At 35.6% G+C, this 21,808-nt stretch overlaps 1 protein-coding gene across 25 annotated transcripts in view; it reads left to right on the top strand.

The window, feature by feature from the left end:
• NRCAM (neuronal cell adhesion molecule) overlaps nt 1–21,808 on the top strand; it is a 146,309-nt gene that overhangs the window by 98,788 nt on the left and 25,713 nt on the right. For 11 of the 25 annotated variants that reach the window (XM_036401679.2, XM_036401687.2, XM_036401694.2 and 8 more), the window contains 15 exons: nt 2,195–2,338; nt 3,352–3,463; nt 3,791–3,957; nt 4,049–4,196; nt 4,757–4,881; nt 6,128–6,157; nt 7,521–7,622; nt 10,452–10,649; nt 10,762–10,832; nt 11,692–11,917; nt 12,207–12,322; nt 15,759–15,963; nt 16,123–16,245; nt 17,276–17,452; nt 18,540–18,575. In XM_036401679.2, the coding sequence (XP_036257572.1) occupies nt 2,195–2,338; nt 3,352–3,463; nt 3,791–3,957; nt 4,049–4,196; nt 4,757–4,881; nt 6,128–6,157; nt 7,521–7,622; nt 10,452–10,649; nt 10,762–10,832; nt 11,692–11,917; nt 12,207–12,322; nt 15,759–15,963; nt 16,123–16,245; nt 17,276–17,452; nt 18,540–18,575 (1,980 nt within the window). The remainder of the gene's footprint in view (nt 1–2,194; nt 2,339–3,351; nt 3,464–3,790; nt 3,958–4,048; nt 4,197–4,756; nt 4,882–6,127; nt 6,158–7,520; nt 7,623–10,451; nt 10,650–10,761; nt 10,833–11,691; nt 11,918–12,206; nt 12,323–15,758; nt 15,964–16,122; nt 16,246–17,275; nt 17,453–18,539; nt 18,576–21,808) is intronic. The other 14 variants (XM_054514791.1, XM_054514793.1, XM_036401696.2 and 11 more) reach the window with 3 other exon arrangements.

Below are 21,808 nucleotides of genomic sequence, written 5' to 3' on the forward strand. Positions count from 1 at the left end.
AGAAGCTGTATTCAGCAGACAGTTAAATAGATGTCTGTCTTAACAGGGAGCTTTTGAATCAGTGCCCTTCAGCATCCAATTGGCTTGACCAATTAACAGAAAGCACCAGCTAACCTGACACTTCTGCCTTCTTTTCTCTTGGGACCCCAGTTTGAAGCCCTTTTTAGAGAACAGGCACCTCCTTTCCTTCAGATAGCTGAAAGGGGTTATCTCCTTTTTTCTGTCAGTATGGCAGAGGGAAGGGAAGACGCTGCCTCTGTTTTTCTATAGTAATTTAGTGGTTAGATCATTCTTTTCAATGCAGTTCCTTCAGCCATAGAAGATTGAATTAATGGCTTCAGCCTTCCAGGAGGGGCCTGCCATCATCCTGTAAGGGATTATGTGTGGGAGTGTGTGTGAGGGGGGCAGTCTGTGCACCCATTAATGACCCAGCTGGGTGCAGAAAGTGCTGCAGGCTTCAGAGGGCATGAGTGGAGGGAAGCCCAGAGCCCAGGGCTGGAAGCAGCCATGCTTGGAGTGGCTGTGGACAGTTCTCCTTCCTCGTGGGAGAGCAGTTGTGCCTGTCTTCTGTTGAACTGTGATTTGTATGCAGAAACAGACTGCTTCCCGCAGCTGACTGGCCTGCCTGCTGGGCTGCTCACCTGCTCCAGCTATTTTCAGCCCATGAATCTTTTAATGAAAATGGCATTTACGTAGAAAAGGAGGCAATGTGAAACATGGAACACAATAGGAAGTAAAGCAAATGAGAGAAAAATATGTGCCAGCAATCCAGAAGTCCAGAGACTAAGCATTTAAAATCTCAGTAGTACCTTTCTCTTCCTTCCCAAAATTTTTCAATTTGTGATGTTTATTTGAACTCAGAGTGGTGGAAGATGAGAAAAACCAGAAATGGAAATCTGTTCTTGAGGCAGCTGTTTGGATATTGAGGTATTCACATGAAAAATGGTCTTAGATTTCATCCAAGCTGGAAATACCCTTAAGCAGAAGCACAGAACTGTGGTCCCCTTCATCTGGTTTCTTTTGTAGAGAATTCAGTAATACATACTTTAAGAAAATGCAGGAGAAATGTCTCCATTTTCTTTACAGATGAGAACTAAGGTATTGTCTGAATCAAAAGGTTCCTGTCACAGAAAATGGATGTTAATTTACTTGATTGATCTTTTATTATGAATTAAAATAAGAATTTCCTTGTATGATAATGTGTTCCACAAATATTCTTGTTCAAGCTTCAATAAGGGTGTCAATTTTGATGATGCAGCCAAACTATGATGCATTTATTTCTGTAGAAATACATCTATTTTTCATATTAGTAGATCAGTAATGTTACCATTAATTTTTCATTATTAATAATACTTGTGCTTTTTAATACAATAATAATATATCTGGTCTTATTTAGTATGTTCATAAAATATTAAACTATAGATTTTGCGTTTTTATGCAGTGTGGTGTTACAAGCTGTTTTTTCTTCGTTATACTTCTTTAATGCCATTCAGTTGTATCAGAACTGTCAGCTATTACTCTTCAGTATTTTCTTAGAATTTTATTTTCTGTTATGTCTTGGGTGCTTCTGTGATGCAGAAGCTGTTTGATTCAGCTCAGGCCACTCCAGAGCAGTTGAGGAAATGGCATTGTATAATTCTTACATAAGGGAAAGAGTGCCACCTACTGAAGAACTAACTCTGCTCTTGAGAAGATTGTTTCTTGACTTGGTTAGAAGGAATGCTTATTCTTTACTCTGAGATAATTTTCAACTGAGTATGGCTAATTTTATATTTGGAAAATTATTTATGGAATAACAATCAATTTGAAACTTTAAAGACACAGAGGACTATGTCATTGTATCATTGTATCGTGACATTCAGAAATATTTCTGTAATTTTCTAGATATTGACTGTATTTGCCTGAATCTTGTAATATTGGTATTTTTCCTCTGTATTTTGTGCAAAATACAATCTTAACTTCACTCCCTTAGAAAACAAACAAAAAAACCATCCTGACTTAATACCTGTAGAATGAGAAGAACTTTTTAAACTGCATTAAAATTCACATTTTTACTAGTGATCAGTCACCCAGGGAAAAAAACCAACTCAAAGGGTATTGGTTTTTCATATTCTTCCTTCTTTTCAGAAGCATGAAACTTGCAATCCAATAGCAGTTTAGGAAAGGCAATAACTCTTTTTCTTTACACCAACAGTTGCCCCAGAAGATCCTAGCAGAAAGGTGGATGGTGACACCATTATTTTCTCACACGTGCAAGAAAGGTCAAGTGCTGTCTATCAGTGCAATGCTTCCAATGAATATGGATACTTGCTAGCAAATGCATTTGTGAATGTTCTGGGTAAGACTTCATATTTTTCTGTTTTCTTGGGTATTCAGTTGTCTCCTGCTAACACACAGACTCTCTGCTCAAGCCTTGCTTGAGGTCTTCATTGGGAATCGGTTTATTTCCTGACCCCTGTAAAGAGCAAGGGTATACATAGCTTTTTTTTTTTTTAGGATATTTCTGAATTTCACTTTCACTGTTCCAAAGTGAGAAGGATAGATGTGAAAGCTGGGAAAAATTGGAAGAAATTTTATCTTTCTTTTGTTTTTTTTTTTGTTTGTGTAAGTCAGTCAAACAGAAGCCCAACAAAGAAGGCAGGAATTAGTGTTGCTTAAGTTAGTACATTTCAATACAGTTTCATTGAGTCTGGATGTTTTGGATTAGTGGAATGGATGATCTCCAAGTTACTGCTGCAAGGGGACATGATTATGCATTTGTCTCTAAGGCTTCCCTGGCATGTGTTTCTGATTACAATACAATATGTTGTGGTCCCTCTAATTCTTTTCACTGAATTTAAAAAAGCTAGTAGCATAATCCTAGGCAGAATGGCCTCTAGTGACTCTCTTGCAGGAACTGGCAGATGTGTTGATTGACACTGTCCTTTAAAAGACAGAAAATGTAGGTGTTACACCAAAAATGCATCCTAGCTTCTTTCTGCCTGCAGGTTTGTTTGGAATTAGATAGTTTGGTCTGTACCCAGGAGATTATCTTCTTGAAGTATGTACTGATTTAAATTTTCCAATTGAAATCATTGCCTTTGGTGCCCATCACTATTACTTGTAAATAGGCATGAAACAGTTGTTTTTCACAAGATAATTTCCCTGCATTAACTTTTCCTCAGGCTAGTACCAGTAGTAGAATGTATTTGAGCCCAAATGAGACCCAAATCATCCCAGGGAAAAATGTTTTTATGTAATTTTTTAGGCCATTCTTGATGTCTTTGTATTTTGTATTTGTATTTATACTTTTTACTATGTATTTGCTATTTGTAACTTTGTAACTATATGCAGATCTCTTTGTCTTTTCAGCTGAGCCACCAAGAATTCTAACTCCTGCTAATAAACTGTATCAAGTCATTGCAGACAGCCCTGCTTTGCTAGACTGTGCTTATTTTGGGTCACCTAAGCCTGAAATTGAATGGTAAGCTCCAGCTGTGCTTATGTAACAGAAGATGAGCCACTTATATCTATGGAAGTAAACACTTGAAGCTTTAAAATTTTCTAAATCTATTTACAATTTCAAAATAATGTTTTTAAAATATATGCTGTTTACAATTTGCTAATGCAATATTGCAGGTACTTAATGAACCAGCAGTAAAGTTACGCCTACAGAGTCAAGTTTAAATTTCTTTGAGTGCTTCTGTCTCTATTTTCTAATGTGGCAGTCCTAAGCTTGTATTTTATTGGCAATAAAACCATTCAGAATTTAACTGTGATGCTGGCTAATGATATTACTTCTTGTACCAAGGTTTAAGGGAGTGAAAGGTAGCATCCTGCGTGGAAATGAGTACGTTTTCCATGATAATGGAACCTTGGAAATTCCAGTGGCTCAGAAGAGTAATGCCGGTACATACACATGTGTAGCAAGGAATGAATTAGGAAAGATACAAAATGAGGTGCAGTTGGAAATTAAAGGTGAGAAATTAGTCATTCTTTCATCACTGATTTTCAGAATTTTACAGAATTTCAAACTTTCTGGATATCTAATTTTAATTTTAAATTTCAGATCCAACGATGATCATTAAACAGCCAGAATACAAAGTGATTCAGAGATATGGCCAGGTTTCTTTTGAGTGTATAATAAAACATGATTCTACCTTACTACCAACAGTTACATGGTTGAAGGACAATGATGAACTGCCAGATGATGAAAGGTAAGGACCGCATAGTTTTCCTTTATTTTAATTTTCTAGGTCCTTTTGTCTGCTCCTTTTCCTGATCTTTGAAAGGAACATACTGACCTATTGACATATTTTCCAAAGAAGACTGATAAACATCATGGCTATCCAATATTTGGTGACTAAAGGACCTACCTAGTGTGATGAAAATATCAAGATAGAATTAAAAATAAAATGAGATGTAAACATTTATACAAACTATGCACACTGGCCTTATAGGTTAAGTGTAAGGTAAAGATAATTGACTTAAGAAGCTAAACAAATAACATAAAACTATTTTGCTCTGGATCACAAATATTTAAAATTTGTTTGAATATATTTGAAAAGAAAAGCGCATTAGAATAAAAATCACCGTGGGAAGACGGTCAAGAGCAATGAAGAAAAAAAAAAAGATTATGTTGTCCCACAGCTTAACTTGGGTAAACATAGCTGTTTAGGTATGTACAAGTATATGGGATTTGATAATGTTTTATGCAAGTTTCTTATTACAGTACCAGTTATTGAAAAATCAGTGGCTGAATTTATTGTATTTACAGGTTTCTAGTTGGTAAAGACAACTTGACCATTATGAATGTAACTGATAAAGATGATGGAACATACACTTGCATAGTTAATACTACTCTGGACAGTGTTTCAGCAAGTGCTGTGCTTACTGTTGTTGGTAAGAATGCTCTCAAACTTCTACTGTTAAGTATGAAAACAGCATTAGATTTAAAGTGAAAAGCACAAACAGAGTTTTGATTTTTAGGACAGGATAACAGAAATGCCTCCTAAGTGTCAATGTGTTTCAGTTTTTAAAAAATGTAGTCTCACCTTACAGTTTGCATTTGAGTCAGCTGCTTACAAGATGACTGAGTAGCTACAGGCAGATTCATGCTGTATAGCTTTTATTTTGACCACATCTGAGCTACTACAGGAAATTTAATTTTGGAGGGTATTTGAACATGAACCTGGTAGAGTCACAGAATGGCTGTGGTTGGAAGGTACCTTTAAGGTAATTTAGTTCTAACCCCCCTGCCTTGGGCAGGGACACCTTCCACACAACCTGTCTGGGCAACCTGTTCCCGTGCCTCACCATAAAAAAATGTCTTCCTAATACATAACATAAACCCACTCTGCTTTAGCTGAAGCCATTCCCCCTTCTCTTACCACTACATGCCCCTGTGAAAGTCCCCTGTGTATGTGCTGGGGGCTGCTCTAAGGCGCCCCAGAGCCTTCTCTTCTTTGGGCTGAACAGCCCCAACTCTCAGCCTGTCTTCATAGGAGAGGTGCTCCAGCTCTGTTGTCACCTTGGTGGCTCTCCTCTGAACTCCTTCCAACAGGAACATGTCTTTGTTGTGTTGGGAGTGTGTTATCTCAGGAATCTCTTCAACAATTAAATTATGCTTCAGAAAGACTGAGCAGACTTGGCTGTATGACTTCTCATGGATTGTATTTTTAGCTTTGTTCTCTTTTAAGTTTTATGATTGCAGATTCTTGCCAAATATATTAGTTTGCCCTTTCTCCAATTTGTAAGAAAGTTTTAAGTAGATTTCCTGAATGATTCTTACATGAGTTCAATCTGAGACTCAGAGCAAATATGTTTGTGTTTTAAAATTCTGCTGTGATCTTAAGCCTATCCAGGAATGATCTAAGCCAAAAGCCTAGCACTCATTTAGGAATTTTTATAGGATTGCTTAATTTATTTATTTTCTTGATCTGTCATTTTAAAAATGAATAAAGTATTCAATAATGGTTTTTTAGCCCTTCAGTGAAAAATTATAATCTGGTTTTTTTTTTAATTAAGCATTTAATCTAAATAAGTTAACTTTTCTTTGTCTCTAATAACTATAGTCTTTAACTACCTACAGTATTCTGTTTCTTTGGCTACTAACTGATTAAATCCTTTATATTAATGTTCTTTTCAGCTGCTCCCCCAACACCAGCTATCATTTACGGTAAACTAAAACAAAGTTCTCTTTCTACATCATCAGGCAGATATATTGCTCATTTGCCTGTTGCAATTTCTTTTTGCCTTTTTTCTTTCCCATTTTCCTCTGTGTGTGTCTGTGTCTGTGTGGTTTCATCCCATTTTACTGACTACTCCATTACTGTAGCACAGAACTTTGGAATGTTACAATGCAGGCTGCTTTATATTTAGGGAATAATTGGTTTTCAGAGATAATTTTAATTAAGATTGGGTATCGGATGGCAATGTTTTTCTCATAGACCACACTGTAACACAAGTTAGTTATATAGTAAATGAAATATCTAAAATGTAAATCCAGTTCTTTGGTGAAAGGTAATTCACTATTAAAGACTTTGCACCAACCAAATTATGTTGTATGTTAACATTGGTTTTGCAGCCTTGTAGTCCTGCTCTATTTTATTTCATAGTTTATCTTAATTTTACTCCACTCATAAGATGAATATGCTCATACTGACCAGTTTGAATTATAATTGATGAAATCACCAAAATTTTAAAATTTAAGTTAAAACTTAAAAAAAAAAAATCTGTTAGTCAGGCATAGTCTTATATTTGATTATATAGAACCTTAGATAGTAGTATGTTTTCTGAAATTGGGGATTCAAGTGCAATATATTAAGCTAAAATACTTTTAAGTGTAAGGGTTTTAAGCACTTTTATGTAAATCCTATCAGTGAAAGTGCTTATGTATTCTTACCTGAACCTAGTTATTTGTTGTGATTTTTGTGTAACAAATCATATAATAAATTACCTTCATGAATTTGGAACAGACAATTACATCTTTATGTATTATAAGGATTTATAATAACAGCTTGCATGGTATTTCTGAGTCTTTTTAAAAGAGCAACAAAAAATAATTTAGTAACATGCAATTAGTTTCTGTTTGAAGTATACTTGTTTTGAATTCATATAAAAATATTTGTAATGGTTCTAGAAAAGCTTCTTTTATATGAATGTTTCTTTATTTTCCATGTTGTATGAGGTATGTCTGTTGCAATAGATAACCACCCATAATCATTGAAAGATAAACTAAAGAGGCATTTCATAATTCCTTGCATCTTGTCACATTTTTATATCACAGTGCACTCAGACATAGCTAAAAATAAATACCAATTCTTGGTAAGGTATAGAAGTTTCCAGGTTACATCAGTTCTCCATTTTTGTCTGTTTTGTAAAAATTGCATGCTATTAGTCTTTAAGTCATGCTTACATAAGTGAGTAGACCTGCCCTGCTCTATTTGTGGAGTTCTTTAATTGGAATGTAAGGATTTTTTTCAAATATTAAAGTACATATTCTGGTTTGGTTACTGACTTTGTGTTCATTTGATTTACAGCTCGGCCAAATCCACCCTTTGACTTGGAGTTGACAGGTCAGCTAGAAAGAAGTATTGATCTCTCATGGATACCAGGGGATGAAAACAACAGTCCCATTACAAGTATGTTTGTTTGTCTACTACACTACATTGAAGGTTTTGTTCTAACTGTTCTCAAATTCCAAAAATTTCTGGAATAAATGTTGTGTACAGCGTGGGGAAATGATAAATTAATTCTCTACAGCTGCCATTTATTTACATAACATACCCTTAATAAATACTGTACAGCCAAGCAGGAAGACCAGAGGAGCTGGGCTTTTTTATTCAAAAACTTGTGCTAGATAATATAGAAGTTATATTTACTGATATGAGGTCTGTCTGACAAGGTCCAATTTTATGAATATGTAGAGAGCAGTCTTGTACATTGCTTGTATGCTTCTGAATGAGAGAGCTACTAACATCTTGCATTAACTCTTTTGTAATTCTGTGAATTTGAAATAGTATCAGTACCACCATTGTATGTGATTATCCATTTCTACTGGTGCAGAAGTTTATTTTTCATGAAAATATAAAGTAGATAGTTTTTCTGGGTTTTTGTTCTAATCCAGACCATTAAAAGAATAAACCACATCCATAAAACTAAACAATCTATACAATTTTCAGACAGTAAATTGATATTAAATGCTGTTATTCTTCCCATTAAAACATAATGAAAACTCTTGCTTATATTGAGCAGAGAGGACAAAGGGGGAATTTAGGAGCAAGGAATAAAGATATTAATGTTTGTTTTCCAAAAAATCATGGGATCAGAAAGACTTTTTGGCATTACTTTTTCCCTATGAGCAACTTAATTCAATTATTTCATTATTTATGCAGTGTGTTTTTAGATGATAAGAGCCACAAGTTGCTAAGATCGGTGTGGATGTTATGTTTGGAACAAATTAGTTAGACTGACTTACTGGGTGTTGCTGTCCAGGGTTTGATGGTGGGCTGGTATCAACACTGAAAACAAACCATAAGGATCAGATATCTGGAAAGGAAAATTTGTAAAAGACAGAGTTTCACAAGTTTCTGAACACATGAAAGATTTTGGCTGCATTTTAATGAAACGCTAAGTGATTTTTCTGAAATTTTATGGTCTCAGGCATCTCTAATGTATATCAATTAGTAATATACCTTAAAATATAATATATAGACATCAATGTAAACAGTTAAATAGTGGTTTATTCATATACATAAACTTTTATTGGTATTCTCATTGTTTTCCATGCCAGAAGTGTTGTCTTTCTGTAGGAATGAGATCACACTGTTGCAAAAGAGTTAGTGCTAGGCAGTGTTGTCTCTTGTAGGTTTTTCTAGAACTATATACTGCATGCACTCTCATATTGGAAACTGAACTCTTCTAACTAAATAATGCTGGGTTTAATTATAATACAATTTATATTCCTGCATGGTCTTCTTAGAGCATGCAAAATAAGGCATTTGCTTTCTAAGTAAGCCTATTTCTTTTGCTGCTGCTATCACTTCAAAGTGCAGTTGAAGACTCAAGGATTGCACTTCATTAGGAGTGATCTGTTTGCACAGTATGACAGACATGCTAGAATCTCTCTGAGAGCTCAGATAGTTTTTTTTTCCCTTGAAGTTGCCTATAAATTATTCTACTGGAGTTGCAGGCAGAAGGCTAGTGGACAGGGAAGCAAAAAGCAGTAGTGAACACCTTTTTTGGCATATAATGTTCTCACCTTTTCAGCAAGACTTTATCCAGGAGGCATCCCATCCCAAGACCTGTATCACTGAGCACACAAATGCAGCAGTAGCTCAGTAATTTGGGGTCAATTCTCCCTCTTACTACTTAGGTCAGAATTAAATCTGCCAGCCAGAAGGCTATGATTAGTACTACTTACCTCTTTTATATCTTGCTCCTGAAATTGTTCATTTTTCTACGTGGTGCTTGCTGTAAGTATTCTTCTAAAAGAAATTTCTAGATGCCACTCTGATTTTTTTGGTAGTTCAAACAGGATCGATCTTGAGTCATATTCTGTCTCCACCCACACATGAGATAGAGGAAATTCTTGTTACACAACACACAAATATTTGATGCTCCAGGTAAATATTTGATGCTCCAGGTTCTGTGGAATGTACTCAGACTGTACATTCTTTTCCCATTTTTTTATTGAGTCCTAAAAATTCCTCCTAAGTCTTTCAGAATTCATGTCTCATATCTTACAGCAAGGTTTTTTGGCTGTTTCACATCTGTAAAAAATGTCCTTTTGTCTTTCATAATGATATAATTTTCTTTTTGGAATTCTACAAAATTATTTACCCCTGAGGTTGTATGCTTTGTAAGGTCTTAACAGTAATCATCATAATTTTCACACAGAGTACTCTCAAAAAATTTAGTTTCTGAACATACATTCCCTGATTTAATTTGAAGATAATGAAAAGTGCTCTCAAAAACTTTCCTCAAGTATAGGTTCTTGACTTTAAATAGATTTTCATTATACCAGTTTCACTGTGGAAAATGAAATATTCAGGGAGTTTTAAATTTATACAGGTATTGCCTGCTGTCTGCTTGATACAACTAAGAACAATGTATTTGGCAGTCAAATTCTACTTCCTTGCTGTGATAGTACAAGGGCTCCCATTAAATTAAAATCCGGTACCTGACAGAGAGCTTTTGTAATAATGTGTTACCTGAGGGATGGCTGCATTAATGACAGTAGCAAAGGATAAAAGTAAGGGTTTATTTTTTATATTTCACCTTTATTTCTACTTTTGATATCCACATTATAGATTTGTGTTAGATTTATGGATTTACATGTCAGGTTCTGTGATTTTTGAAAGCACTGGTTGGAGCAATCCCTTCTGGCTAGCTCATTCAGAAACGCCTGTACTTGTCTGGGAGGCTGTTTTGAGTTTTGACGTGGGCTTGGATTCAATTCCTGCTTGCAGGCTTTGTGGTCGAGTTTGAAGACGCGCTGCACGAGCCGGGCGTGTGGCGCTACCAGACGGAGGTGCCTGGCACCCAGACAATGGCGCAGCTGAAGCTGTCTCCCTACGTCAACTACTCCTTCCGTGTGATCGCCGTCAATAGGATTGGCAGGAGCCAGCCCAGTGAGCCATCTGAGCAGTACCTGACAAAATCTGCAAGTAAATAATTATTCCCACTTCCCAGGGATTGATTCCTGCTATGAATAGCGTTGAGTTTGCTTGGAATCACACACCAGCCATTCTTGTTCACATGTAAATATTTTATTTTTAGGTCCTGATGAAAATCCTGCTAATGTACAGGGGATAGGCTCAGAACCTGATAATTTGGTAATAACATGGGAGGTAAGTTGGGTCTTTTTTCAAGGTTTCGTGTGTTTTCAGGTTTGTGAGTAGCTTTTTTTTTTAGAACCAATGATGAGAATACCCAACTGCCTCTTAAAATATTATTGAAAAAGGGCTAAATTCATACATTTCCCATCTTCATTTTCATGAAAAAACTGATTTTTTTTTTTAAATATGAAAATAAGTTAAAGGTGGAGGGCAGATTTCCTTGCATAATTTCTCAAGATAAGCCAATAATTAGGTAATACAGGATGTTTTGCTGCCAGTTTAGGAAAACTTCAAAATATAAATGGAGGTTTATGTCAAGGAGAGTCTAACTTTTAGAGTGAATACTAATGTGAATGTTACTTCTACTGTCACCTTTTATGATAAACTAATCATTGTGCACTTTCTCAGTAGAAAACTTTGGTTGAAGTTTTTTCCATCATGCCCTTACCATCATGACAGGAGCTGAAGGAGAGCCATGTATAATCAATTTGCCCTCTCAGGCAAGAAATATTGCCTAGGGTACACTCTTCATAAGGAGGTGGTGCAAGTCTGGTTTTCTCTCTTCCACTTCTTAGGAAATATTTGAAAACGAAATATATATACAGAAATCATAATGTGCTATTTGTGTAAGAATTAGCCACCAACATCACTCAATGTGCTTTTTACCAAAAAGTGAAAACTGAAAAAAATGGTCAATTGAAGTGACCTCCTGTAAAAACTAAATTGCATAACTTTCACCAGTGCTTCTCTGTTGCAGAATACAAATGTGAATTTTCAGTGACATTCTATAAAAGAATCAATGTACTTCTTTCTAAGTTGTGATTTTTCAGATGCTTCAGAATATTTTAAAAAATATTTCTTTTCATTTCAGCCTTTAAAAGGTTTTCAGTCTAATGGACCAGGGCTTCAGTACAAAGTCAGCTGGCGCCAGAAAGATGTTGATGATGAATGGACATCTGTTATAGTTGCAAATGTATCTAAATATATTGTGTCTGGTACACCAACTTTTGTTCCATATGAAGTAAAAGTGCAAGCTTTAAATGACTTGGGGTATGCACCAGAGCCATCAGAGGTGATTGGACATTCAGGGGAAGACTGTAAGTTTTGTAGTTTGACTCAGTTATCCTAATTAAAAGGAGATAAATGTGTAGCCTGAATGGTTATTTAAAATACTGAAATATTGATATGGGGAATAGTAGTTATTTTTTTAATTGAAAGGAAGCAATTCAGAGATAATAAAGGCTTCATGCTACTCTGTAGTATCAATACTGAAAACATAGGAACATTTTAACCTGTTCCATGAGTACAATGCAAAGACTCATTCTAAAAAACTGTTTGTGTGGTTTTTAATTCTAACTAGGTGCTTGTTGCATCCTTTCCACACAGTGCCAATGGTTGCTCCAGGCAATGTGCAGGTTCATGTTATTAACAGCACATTAGCAAAGGTGCATTGGGACCCAGTTCCACTAAAAAGTGTCCGAGGACACCTTCAAGGGTACAAAGTAAGTACGGTCATTCTCTTCCGTATTTATTACAATAGATCAGTCTCCCTGTATGAGATTGTATCCAGACTGAAGTAACTGACATGGAGGAGGACTCATGCTTTTCCCAAGTTCTGCTGACAAGAGCAAGCTTTGATACAATTCATACAGAGTTCAGCAATGTTCCAGCCTTGTAGCACTAGCTTCCTGTGACATTGTCCTTGAAGAAAAATGGCATGTGTTTGCAATCAAGCTTGCACATGTTAAACAGGCTAAGAAATGGTAACAGTTTTACAGACCTTTTTCTAAAGTAATTGAGAGGATGTGAAGAGCTAGTTTTGGTAGGACTCTCTTCTAGGTGTAATGCTAAGGTTACTCATTTTCTGCTTCAATATGATCAATCATGTCTTTAATTCAGAGTAACTGGGCACTTAGTAGTATATGCTGGGTTCTGTGTCTTTTTGGTGTAAAAGCTCAACTTAAGGACATATGAAATGGCAGAAGATTCAGAGTGCCCATATAATGGAAGGAAACTTATTCTAAGGTAGTGTGCTGCCTTTGGTCATAACTGAAAAGGCTGTGCTGGAGAAAAAGACTGCAATTTAATAGAAAAGGGGAGACAGAATGACTTCAAGATTTGAAACTGATGTCCCTGGAGGATAGGGAGAAGTTGCTTCAGTGAGGGTATACTGACATCCTATGTAACAATAGAAGAAAATCAAAGTAATTCCTTCTTTGCTCCTCTGTAAGTATTCTCATAAGGGTGTTCTAACAAAACAGATTACTTAGCCCAAACTAGATTAAGACTAATTTGAACTACTACTTTTTAAGTGAAAGGAGGTAAAATAAGTATTTGAAACATCAAACCAGTAAAGAGTATTTGGAGAAGAATAAATGTACACCATACTTATAAAATGGAGCAGTCAAAAATGTTGAAACTGAACTTCAGTTGGTTACCACATGAATGTGAGTTCCTGGTATGTAGATATCTCTTTCCTGGCAGAAAATACCACCATCCAGGGAGACTTAGACTGTCTGACACGTAAGTTCTGTATGACATAGTATGAATGTTTGTAGCTTGTGTGCTACTTTGCCACACTAACACAATAAACTCAGTTGAGAAACAGGACTTCACTAGTCTCTTAAATGTTATCTATTAGATGAACAGCTTTACATCGACCTGGTATTTCATGCAGAAATGGGCAATCAAAAGAAAATGTCTGTTATATGAGGATTAAAGAGTTGGAATCTAGTGAAATTAGTGGTAGTTATTAATCAAGTTACAGCAACACTAAAGCTCTTAATCCAAATCACAAAATTTCTGTTAAAGATTGATAATGATACCAAAACCAAAATCCATAGACACATTTCTGCCTGTACAGCAGGTGTTAAGTTCAACAGCATGGTTACAGTGAATTGGCATCATCCAAAGTTTTTTTCCTCTGAATTTCAGTGTCTGAGGGTTATCTTCTGTCCTGTGATCACTAATGGGATCACTTTCCTTTCCACATGATCCAGGGGGTTTGCCATGTCATGACCACTTCTATTTAATTTGTTATGCTTTCTCTATATAGGATATAATTTTTTTTCTGTGGGGAGGAGAGCCACACAATTACACACACTAAGCAAAACTGAAGGTCAAATAAGTTGCTTGATAATAAATAGTAAAAGAAGCTCACAACCACAGGATTGACAGCAGACCAGAGCACTGAATAGTTTTGCTGTTCTGGCTAGGACAGATGTGACAATGATATATCCTTGAATAAGTTGCAGATGCAGCAAGAATACCTTAAATAATTTTTGCAAATGCAGCTAAATCAAGCTAAAATAGGTTAAAGATTAGACAAGGCATGAGAAATAATAAGACCTGGTGGGTAGCTGTTGGTAAAAAGCTTTCTCTCAATACAAACTGAAAACTTTTCATGGATGAAGTATCTTCATCATTGACGTAGCTTACAAAGCACATGACGAGCTCTTTGTAAACACAGAAGCAAAATCCTACCAGCACACTCATTCTTTCCTAATTAATAAAATTCTTCTGTCAGTAGCCCAATATACAGTGTTGCACTGGGGGCAGATTTCTTAACAAAGAGAGAACCAAGAGAGTGACTCAAGAGTCACGTCTTGAAGGCAGATGTCTGAACAAAGCAGAAAGATGTGTAACAAAGCCATCTACAGCACATAATTCATATTTTGCTCTTGTATTAATCTAGCTATTACTTAATATACTGCAGTACTATAAAGCTTTTCAAACTTAGGAAGAAATTATGGAAAATGTGATGCACTCTATTTTATTATAGCTTTCAGTACCAATAGTACCAACACTTCAATTTTTGTTAGCTTGTAAATGATTTTCTACACTAGCTGATAGGATAAGAGCTATTGGATGACAGCTGGTGATATTGAAAAACATTAACTCAAACCATGTAAAACATAGTGGCATTTAAAAGTGATTGGAGTGAAATGGTATGTTGAAAGCTGATGTTAGTGCAACATTGCTTTATAGCTGTCTAGCTGGGCTTTGCAAGTCTTAACAGCCCCTTTTTTTTAAAACTCCTGTGTGAAATCCCAGCTTCCTAAATTTAAGAGATGTTTTGCAGTTGGCCTGAATAGGAATGGATTTTTTATTCATTTAGATTTCTTAATGATCGTTAGCTTGTGATCATATTCACATGATAATGATGCTGTGAAAAATAAACAATTATGTATTTGAGGCTGACAGTCTCAGGAGTAACACAAGTCTTTTGGAGGGGCAGCTATTAATATCTTTCAAGTTACCATGGTAGAGAGACTGTGTAGTAAAGAGGGTGCAGGGAAAGCACCTCTAAGGCTCATATGTGGTTTTTTAGAAACTCAGTCAGCTCAATGGACACCAGAATCAGCTTTCTCATCTGACCAAATTGTCACATAATTGGAGGGACAGTGTTCCCATCCCTGGGTGGAGATCATTCCAGTACTGTAACCTTAGGGTAATTTCAGAACATGTGTGTTTTTCCAGCCAAGTCAAAACTTTTGATTTCTTCCCCATTGATAGGTAATCTGACATCAAGGAATAGCTTGGTCAGGGATGTGATCTAACAAGGAGCCAAAGTCCAAATCTGCTTGGAAAGGCCTGTAGACGTCTTACTGAAAGAATGGATAACTTCTGCGTCTCAGATAGACTGGATAGCAGAAGAATGATCACAGACCAAAGTAGTTCCCAGCCAGAACTTGTAGAAAACTGGTTTTGAGCATTGGCAGGACTGGCAGGTGGTAGTATGTACCCAGTTGTGTAGACTGTTTCTGGACAAGGTCTGTTTCTGGAGCAGGAAAGCTCTATGCTGTGTCTAATCCGAGTTTATTAAAATTGAAGTTATTTCTACCTATAATTCATGGACACTTATGGAAAAGCTCAGAGTTTAGAAAATCAGAGAAGCTAAGCAGTCACTGTAAATTTTTTTCTTTTTTTTGTCTTTAGGTTTACTACTGGAAAGTGCAGAGTCTATCCAGAAGGAGTAGACGACATATAGAAAAAAAGATCTTGACTTTCAGGGGAAACAAGACTTTTGGAATGTTACCAGGGCTAGAGCCCTATAGTTCCTACAAGCTGAATGTTAGAGTTGTTAATGGTAAAGGAGAAGGACCAGCAAGCCCAGACAAAGTATTTAAGACCCCTGAAGGAGGTATGAAATGAAAACCCTAGATATTAAACTTAAATGGGGTTTACTTGGACTTCATAAAATAATAATCTTTCTCAATACAGTAATATTCTTAAGAATTCATAATTAATGACCTGTTTTAAGTTAATCTACTTTGTATTTACTCTATGTTCTTTTTAAAAGTTCCTAGTTCACCTTCCTTTCTGAAGATTACTAACCCAACATTGGACTCTTTGACTCTGGAGTGGGGTTCACCCACCCATCCAAATGGTGTTTTGACATCATATACACTGAAGTTTCAGCCAAGTAAGTTAAATATTAATATATTTTGGGGGTTGGACTTCTGATCTTTCAAGTCCTTTCCAACCCAAATCATTATTTGATTCTGTGATACAACTCTAACTTAGGCAATGTATCTACCAAATGATAATCCATTTATGAAGAAAATATTATGTTAAATTTATAATGTACAAAAGATATTATTGCATTGCAAATGTCAAGTTTGAAAAAGACTAATACATTTTGATAACATAGATGACTGTACTTGGAAACCTTTTCTTGAGGTAGTACAAGGTTAACATTTTTATTACTTTCATTACTTCAAACTGTAATTCACAGACAAATGAAGGTGAGATCCTACATATAAGTGGCATTGAAGTCAGATGCAAGATACTACTACTTAAAAATTCTGTATTCTAACTGCAGAGAAAATGTCATTAGAAGTAAACCAAAGTATGCCAAATTATATTGTTGTCTGCTTTTTCAATTTTCATGGTATAATAATCTTAAAAATAAAAATTCATAAATGTGCCATTTACTCATCTCAGAGCTATTAAATCACTTCTTTTATATCCCAGCTGTTTACTTAGCCCAGAAGTTTCTCAGCAGTGACATTGGTAAGGAAAGAGTTTCATATGCATGGAACAGATAAAGGAAATTTACTTTCTTCCACTTACCAAGTCCCACTGTTCTTCGGCATTAGACACAAAGAGCTTCAATGTTTTCTTTTCCTAAGCATACTGAGCTTAGAGTTTCAGAATTTTTCAATGGTCAGGGAGGGCTTCAATGCTGCATAAATTCAGGTGATTTGAACTGAACTCATTTGCCTTGGATTCAGAGATTTATAAGAATGAAACCTGATCTTAAAAAACTTGCTGGTGTTTCCTATCTCCCAGTTGGATTTTGGCACCTTTATACAAAGATGACTTTCTTTTGAAAGTATAGATGCAGAGACAAGCAAAAAAAAATACATACAAACCAAAAACCTTTTAAAATACAATGACAGTGTATACAAGTTTCCTAATTTTTTTGTTTTTCTTTTTTTTTGTAACAACAGTCAACAACACACATGAATTGGGTCCCTTGGTAGAGATAAGAATTCCTGCCAATGAAAGCAGCTTGATATTAAAAAATTTAAATTACAGCACCCGGTACAAGTTTTACTTTAACGCACAGACTTCAGTTGGATCAGGAAGTCAGATAACTGAGGAAGCGGTAACAATTATGGATGAAGGTAAGATATATATGTATAAGGAAATTCCTTTGAGTTTAAAAACCACTACAGATTATATTAAACATCTGTATCTAAATATTTCTATTGCTTCCTTCCACTAAGGAAATAGGGCCAAGTGATTTTTTTTTTTCCTAGAGCTTTCTTAAATGTGTCATATACTAATAAAGTATTTTAAATATTTTTAAAGAAAATACATGTAAAGGCCTTCTGCTGTAGTGGGAATCCCCAAGAATATATAAAGCCTCTTCTTTTAGTATCAACTCGCAACCTCTAAGACAGTCATTGGCCTTTCCGTGCTTCAAGTTTCATGTAACTTTACATCATTAGTGGTTATTGTCTATTCAACTATTCTGCATCATTGACCAGCTTTGGTTACAGAGAAAAATGCTGGAATAATGCAGGTTTGTGATTAGAGGAAGTTATTTACTTTTTTTTAGTATGCAAAAAAATCTAAATTGCTTTCACAGAACTGGCAAAAAACTGTGAAACTGTTGAAATACATTTGTCACCTGTGGCCTCAAGTAACTGTATAGAATTTAAAAACTACCAAGTGTATAGTCAAATCCTGTCACAATTGATTTTTATATTTGTAGCCATTCTAGACCTTTGTTAAAGTTGTTTGTAAATTAAATATTGACGCTTAACAAAATAAGAATAATTGAAAGCCAACAGGAAATTTGGAACTTTTTTATCATTTTGATCATCTTAATATTAATAAGTCTATTTTGGTATACCATGTTTTTACATCTTTTTATGCTCATTAAAATTATGGTTTATTGGAAATGCCATAGATGAGTTGCTATTCAATGCAATTTCTCTGTCAGGGTATTAAGTTTGCATATGAACCATATTTATTTTAAATCTTGCACTCTAACAAGCATGACCAATAAAATTTTGTAAATGCATGTACAGTCATTTTGTCTTGTAGTCTGTCAGGGTTCAGCATAGATGGATTGTTTCTAATTTATTTGAATTAATACATTTTATCTAGTCTGCATGCTTTGTATAGTGAAATTATATGTGTATGTTTCCTTTGGTGTTGTATCTAATTATGTAGTGTTCCTATTCTTGTTTTCCTCCACTAAAGCTGGTATTCTCCGTCCTGCTGTAGGTGCAGGCAAAGGTAAAATGAAACTGCATGATTTATTAATGTGTGGATTTTGCAGTGTTGCAAATGGGGAAATTGCAGTGGTAAGGACAGAAAATCTTGGACTACACATTTCTGTACAAAGTATAATCAGGGCTGGAAGAAAACAGTTGTGGAGGTTTTTTGTTTGGGTTTGTTGGGTTTTTTTTTAAGGAGTCCAGAATGCTTATTAATACCTTTCATCTGTTTATTTTGCCACAGAGTTTCAGGGGAATTCATTAGCTTTGCTTTAGCAAAGTCTAATTATTTCTGAACATTTAACAGCTATATGTCACTGTCATAAATATTCAGGATCCAGGTGCACTAGCACTGATTAGCTGGAGTAGAAAAAACATCACTTTTGTGAAGGAGATTCATTTACTGCTTGGGCCATGTGCATTTTTTTGTTTTAAAAAACTATCTGCAATCTTGTTCTCACTGTGGATTACTGCTTCCCACTTGAACACATTTACTTCATTTGCAAGCCAACTGTGCATAGGAGACAGATGACTGACAATACCCTCTGTCTACTTCTCAGTTTGAGTATCAGATTGAATAGACAGGCAAATGTCTTCCGGCTGTTTTAGGTTCACAGATCTTGTGAGTGAGTACTTGAGGATATTTCAGTGAGTATAAGCTAGTATCATTCTTATTCATTAATTTTGGTAATATTTAGTTCTTTATGATGCAGTTTTGCATACAGTTTTAATGAATTTTGATACTTCATTGTCAGAAGCAAAGGTTGTCCTGAGGTAGTTCAAACTCAGGAATATCTCTCTATACAGAGGTGTCATTGAATAACAGGGTGTCATTAACACTAATGAGCACCTGTGCCTCAGATTCTCAGACCATAAACAGCACAAGTCAAAATCTGTACATGAAGTACCCAACATTTTTAATAAACTTAGAAGAGACAGCATAAATTATTTTACATATAGTTTCTTTTCACTTGATTATCAGGTGTTGTGAATGATAGCCCTAAGAAAGAAATTCATTCACCCAGTCTGGTATGAATCAGACAATATATAAATATATGTATGCCTGCATTTGGGCATATAGATATGTTTTTATATGTATAGATATAAGTGTATTCTGATATCAGATGTGTTTCTGGCAAGAGTGTGAAGTTGTGGAATTATTTTGATGGCAAGTCTTTTTTACTATTTTACTCTAGTCGTTGCTGAAAAGTCAGCACAGACTGGAACAATCAAACTGGCTTTAGTCCTGGACATGCACAGCAGAAATGTAAATTAAGTTTTCATTATTTATAGCTGACTCTAAAAACTCATGCAAGGAAAAATGGATTCTCTGTGTGAAACTGGGGTCTAATTATAGCTGTATGTGGCTATCAGAAAGCATCTTATTTGTAAGATTAGCTGGAGCAGCTCACATTTCAGAGCTGTCATCTCAAATTCTCTGAAAACTAAGCAGATGTCTTTGTTTGGTTCCATGCTGTTTATGGTTTCAAAGTTTTCACATATTCCTGTAGCATGTAGCTCTTGCAGTTACAAAGAAGACTTTGGACCTGCAAACAGCACAGAACTAAAGCCATGACATCTGTTAGGACATCTGAGTTGCTGCAGGCCTGAGATGAATGTTCTCCAATACCATGTTAACTGCTTTGCCACTGGTCAGGGACCACGAGTAAGGAAAAGGAGGATCATATTATCAAGATCAAGCACCAAGTTAGTTTGTCTCATGAGTGGGTGGATTTGGAAGATAGAAGTGCTCAGCCCACTCAAAAAGTAGCTGTACCCAGCAGTGAACTTGCCTTTTCTGTTAAGTGCAGGAGAGCCTACATGTCTATACATTTCTTATTAATTTGGACCCAAAGCCAGAACAAATTTAGACCACAACCATTTTGTGGTCTGTCAAAAACATATTGGGTTTTTAATTTTGAAGGGCAGAACCTACCAGAATGTAATTATTCTTTTTTCTTTTGATTTGAGCACGCTGATCCTGGAATTTAAGTAGACAGTAGGTCCCAGATTCAGCTGGCCTAAACTGCTGAACTGAAATTTCTGCATTTGGTGTTTTCTACTGGATAGCTGCCTGTGAAGACCTGCAGCTTGGTCAGCCATATACATTAGAAACATGGTCCTGGAGGAATTAAAATAATTTAAACCTTAGTGAGCTGTGCCACTTGGGACATATTTCATTTCTTACAGTAAAACTATTAAGTGCAGAATGATATATTGCTGTGGTAAATCTAAGGATCTTTATAATAGAGTCAATATTTTTAGTGTCCCAAGCCTACACTAGTAAATCATTAGATGTTATTTACTAAATGAAAAAGCTATCATATTACAGTTGATAATCCTATTTGACTTGCACTGTCATTTTTCCTTTCTAATACTGTGATGTAATGAATTACTTAAAATTGATCAAATGAATGGTACTACAAAGAAAAAAGAAAGGATTTTTCTTAGCAAGCTATATTCTAAATGTGTCTGAAAACTTCATATGTAAAACAGAATTTATTATACCTAATGTTAGATACTAAGCATGCCCTGGTATTGCCATTTATATATTGGCAGCTAACCACAGGCATGAGGTAACACAGGTGTGAGAAAAATGGGGGAATAACCCAATTACATATAAAATAATTATAGTAGCACCTGCAAGGTGACTCAGGTGACCACAGGAGTCAAGTCTTTTTCCATAAGAAGTTTCAAATACCTGCCCTATAGAGGAAGGAAGAGAATTCCAATTTGACCAGTGGCAGAAATGAAAGTTGCTGGTTAAAATAGAGTCATAGGGATGCATGGTTTTTGTAAGCTGAAGTACAGGGAGTCATGGCATGGCATGTCAGCCTCATTCCACAAGCCTTCTCATTTCACTTTTTGCTTTCTCTTTGATTTAGTCAACATTTACACTTGAAAGCAAGGACTTCTAATCTGCATGCATGCCAACACTGGTAACTGGTAGTCTTGAAATGCAATCAAAATAAGTTTGTGGGATCACAGTAACCTTTAATTGTAGCTAGTGCCTCCTGTCACTGGTACTCAATCTGGTCTGCCTTCTTCTACTGAACTCCATATCTCACGTACCAGTGACAAATAATACTCCCTTTTGTTACACGGGGGATAAGTAAGTAGTCTGTCCTCTGGGTTTGAAGCTATTCTTTTGGGGTTTTTGAATGAATCACCAGCATGTAACTCCTCACTGTGGGCTGGAAATCAGTCTCAACTGAATTTGTATCTCTGATCTCTTTGTAGAAGATTGTCTCA

Source organism: Molothrus ater, chromosome 5 (assembly GCF_012460135.2).
Source record: "Molothrus ater isolate BHLD 08-10-18 breed brown headed cowbird chromosome 5, BPBGC_Mater_1.1, whole genome shotgun sequence".
Lineage (NCBI taxonomy): Eukaryota > Metazoa > Chordata > Aves > Passeriformes > Icteridae > Molothrus > Molothrus ater.